General features: G+C 42.4%; 1 protein-coding gene across 1 annotated transcript; it reads left to right on the forward strand.

Moving 5' to 3' along the window:
- The first annotated feature begins 400 nt into the window (after positions 1–400).
- Positions 401–736, forward strand: LOC101831556 (small nuclear ribonucleoprotein Sm D1-like). Its single transcript, XM_013126606.1, has 2 exons — positions 401–491; positions 615–736. The coding sequence occupies exons 1-2, from the start codon at positions 401–403 to the stop codon at positions 734–736; spliced, it is 213 nt and encodes a 70-aa protein (XP_012982060.1).
- Positions 737–1,270: the final 534 nt, after the last annotated feature.

Raw genomic sequence — 1,270 nt, forward strand, 5'->3', positions numbered from 1 at the left:
GAAATGGGATGCTTGCCCTAGTCTGCCCAAAACCAGCCTCCTAAGCTTTAGTTTCCATTTACCTGTTACTATTATTTCTTTTTCTTCTCTTCTTCTTTCTTCCTTCCTTCCTCTTCCCTTTCCTCGCCTTCTTCATTTTTACTTACTCAGTTTAAAGCCAGTCCTAATAAGAGGCAAGCCATTGTACCCTGCTGTTTTCATAGGCAAATTTAATAAGCAAATTCCTGTCTCATCCTTGTCACTAAGAAGATGTTGACTAAGACGGGACCAACGATGACTGCTAGGGAAACCCACTTATTCTTCCCACTGGCTGCCACTGACCAGTGAAATATTAAGCTACTGTGAATCTTTCCAGCCACTCAAAAAATACACTCTTCCAGAGGGAGGCTGCGCCACTAGGATGAAGCTCATGAGACTTTTGATAATATTGAGTCATGAAACTGTAACCATCAGATCGGAGAATGGAACACAAGTCCATGGACCAATCACAGGTGTAGACGTCAGCGTGAACACACATCTTAAAGCCGTGAAAATCACTCTGAAGAACAGAGAGCATGTACAGTTGGAAACATGGAGTATTGGAGGAAATAACATCCAATATTTTATTCTACCAGACAGCTTACCTCTGGATACATTACTTGTGGATGTTGAACCTAAGGTGAAATTTAAGAAAAGGGAAGCTATTGCAGGAAGAGGACATGGTCGTGGCACAGGAAGAGGGGGTCCTAGAAGATAATGCCTTTCAAGATTACTCTTTCAAAGTGATAAGGAATTCAGGGATATTTTTGTAGGGGGAAACTTAGAACTGTGCCATTAGCCACATGGCGCTCTAGAGGCACATACAGATGTGGTAATGATAGTTGGTTCACTGCGCCCCTAACCACACCAATTTTGGGTGTGACTAGAGACACATACAGATGTTGTCATAATAGGGCGGTGAACTACGCCGCTAGCCAGACCCACTTTTGGGCGTGGCTAGAGGCATGTACGGAGGTAGGAATAAAGGACTAAGCAGCAGAGGCTCTCGCTCTCTTTTTGGCTTCCTGTTCGGTAGTGGAAAAGTACTTGATTCATCTGGGTTGCCCTTTTCTCTTGTAAGTAATTTCTACAATAAACAGTTACCTATACCCTCAAACAAAGTGTGCCTTTTATCGTTACAGTAACAGTTTTGTTTGTCAGTTTTTAATAAAGGTAAGTGTGGGGATGGAGTTTTCTGCTGATTTTCAAATCTAAGTTTCAGTGTCTACTGTGTACTCAACACAATCTGCAA

Source organism: Mesocricetus auratus, unplaced genomic scaffold, assembly GCF_017639785.1.
Source record: "Mesocricetus auratus isolate SY011 unplaced genomic scaffold, BCM_Maur_2.0 Super-Scaffold_100004, whole genome shotgun sequence".
NCBI lineage: Eukaryota > Metazoa > Chordata > Mammalia > Rodentia > Cricetidae > Mesocricetus > Mesocricetus auratus.

What these genes read in the sequence shown, in the direction of transcription:
- LOC101831556 (XM_013126606.1), top strand. Translation starts at nt 401, where the DNA reads ATGAAGCTCATGAGACTTTTGATAATATTGAGTCATGAAACTGTAACC. An exon ending in AGTCCATGGACCAATCACAG is followed by an intron (nt 492 to 614) that starts GTGTAGACGTCA and finishes TTATTCTACCAG; the next exon opens with ACAGCTTACCTCTGGATACA.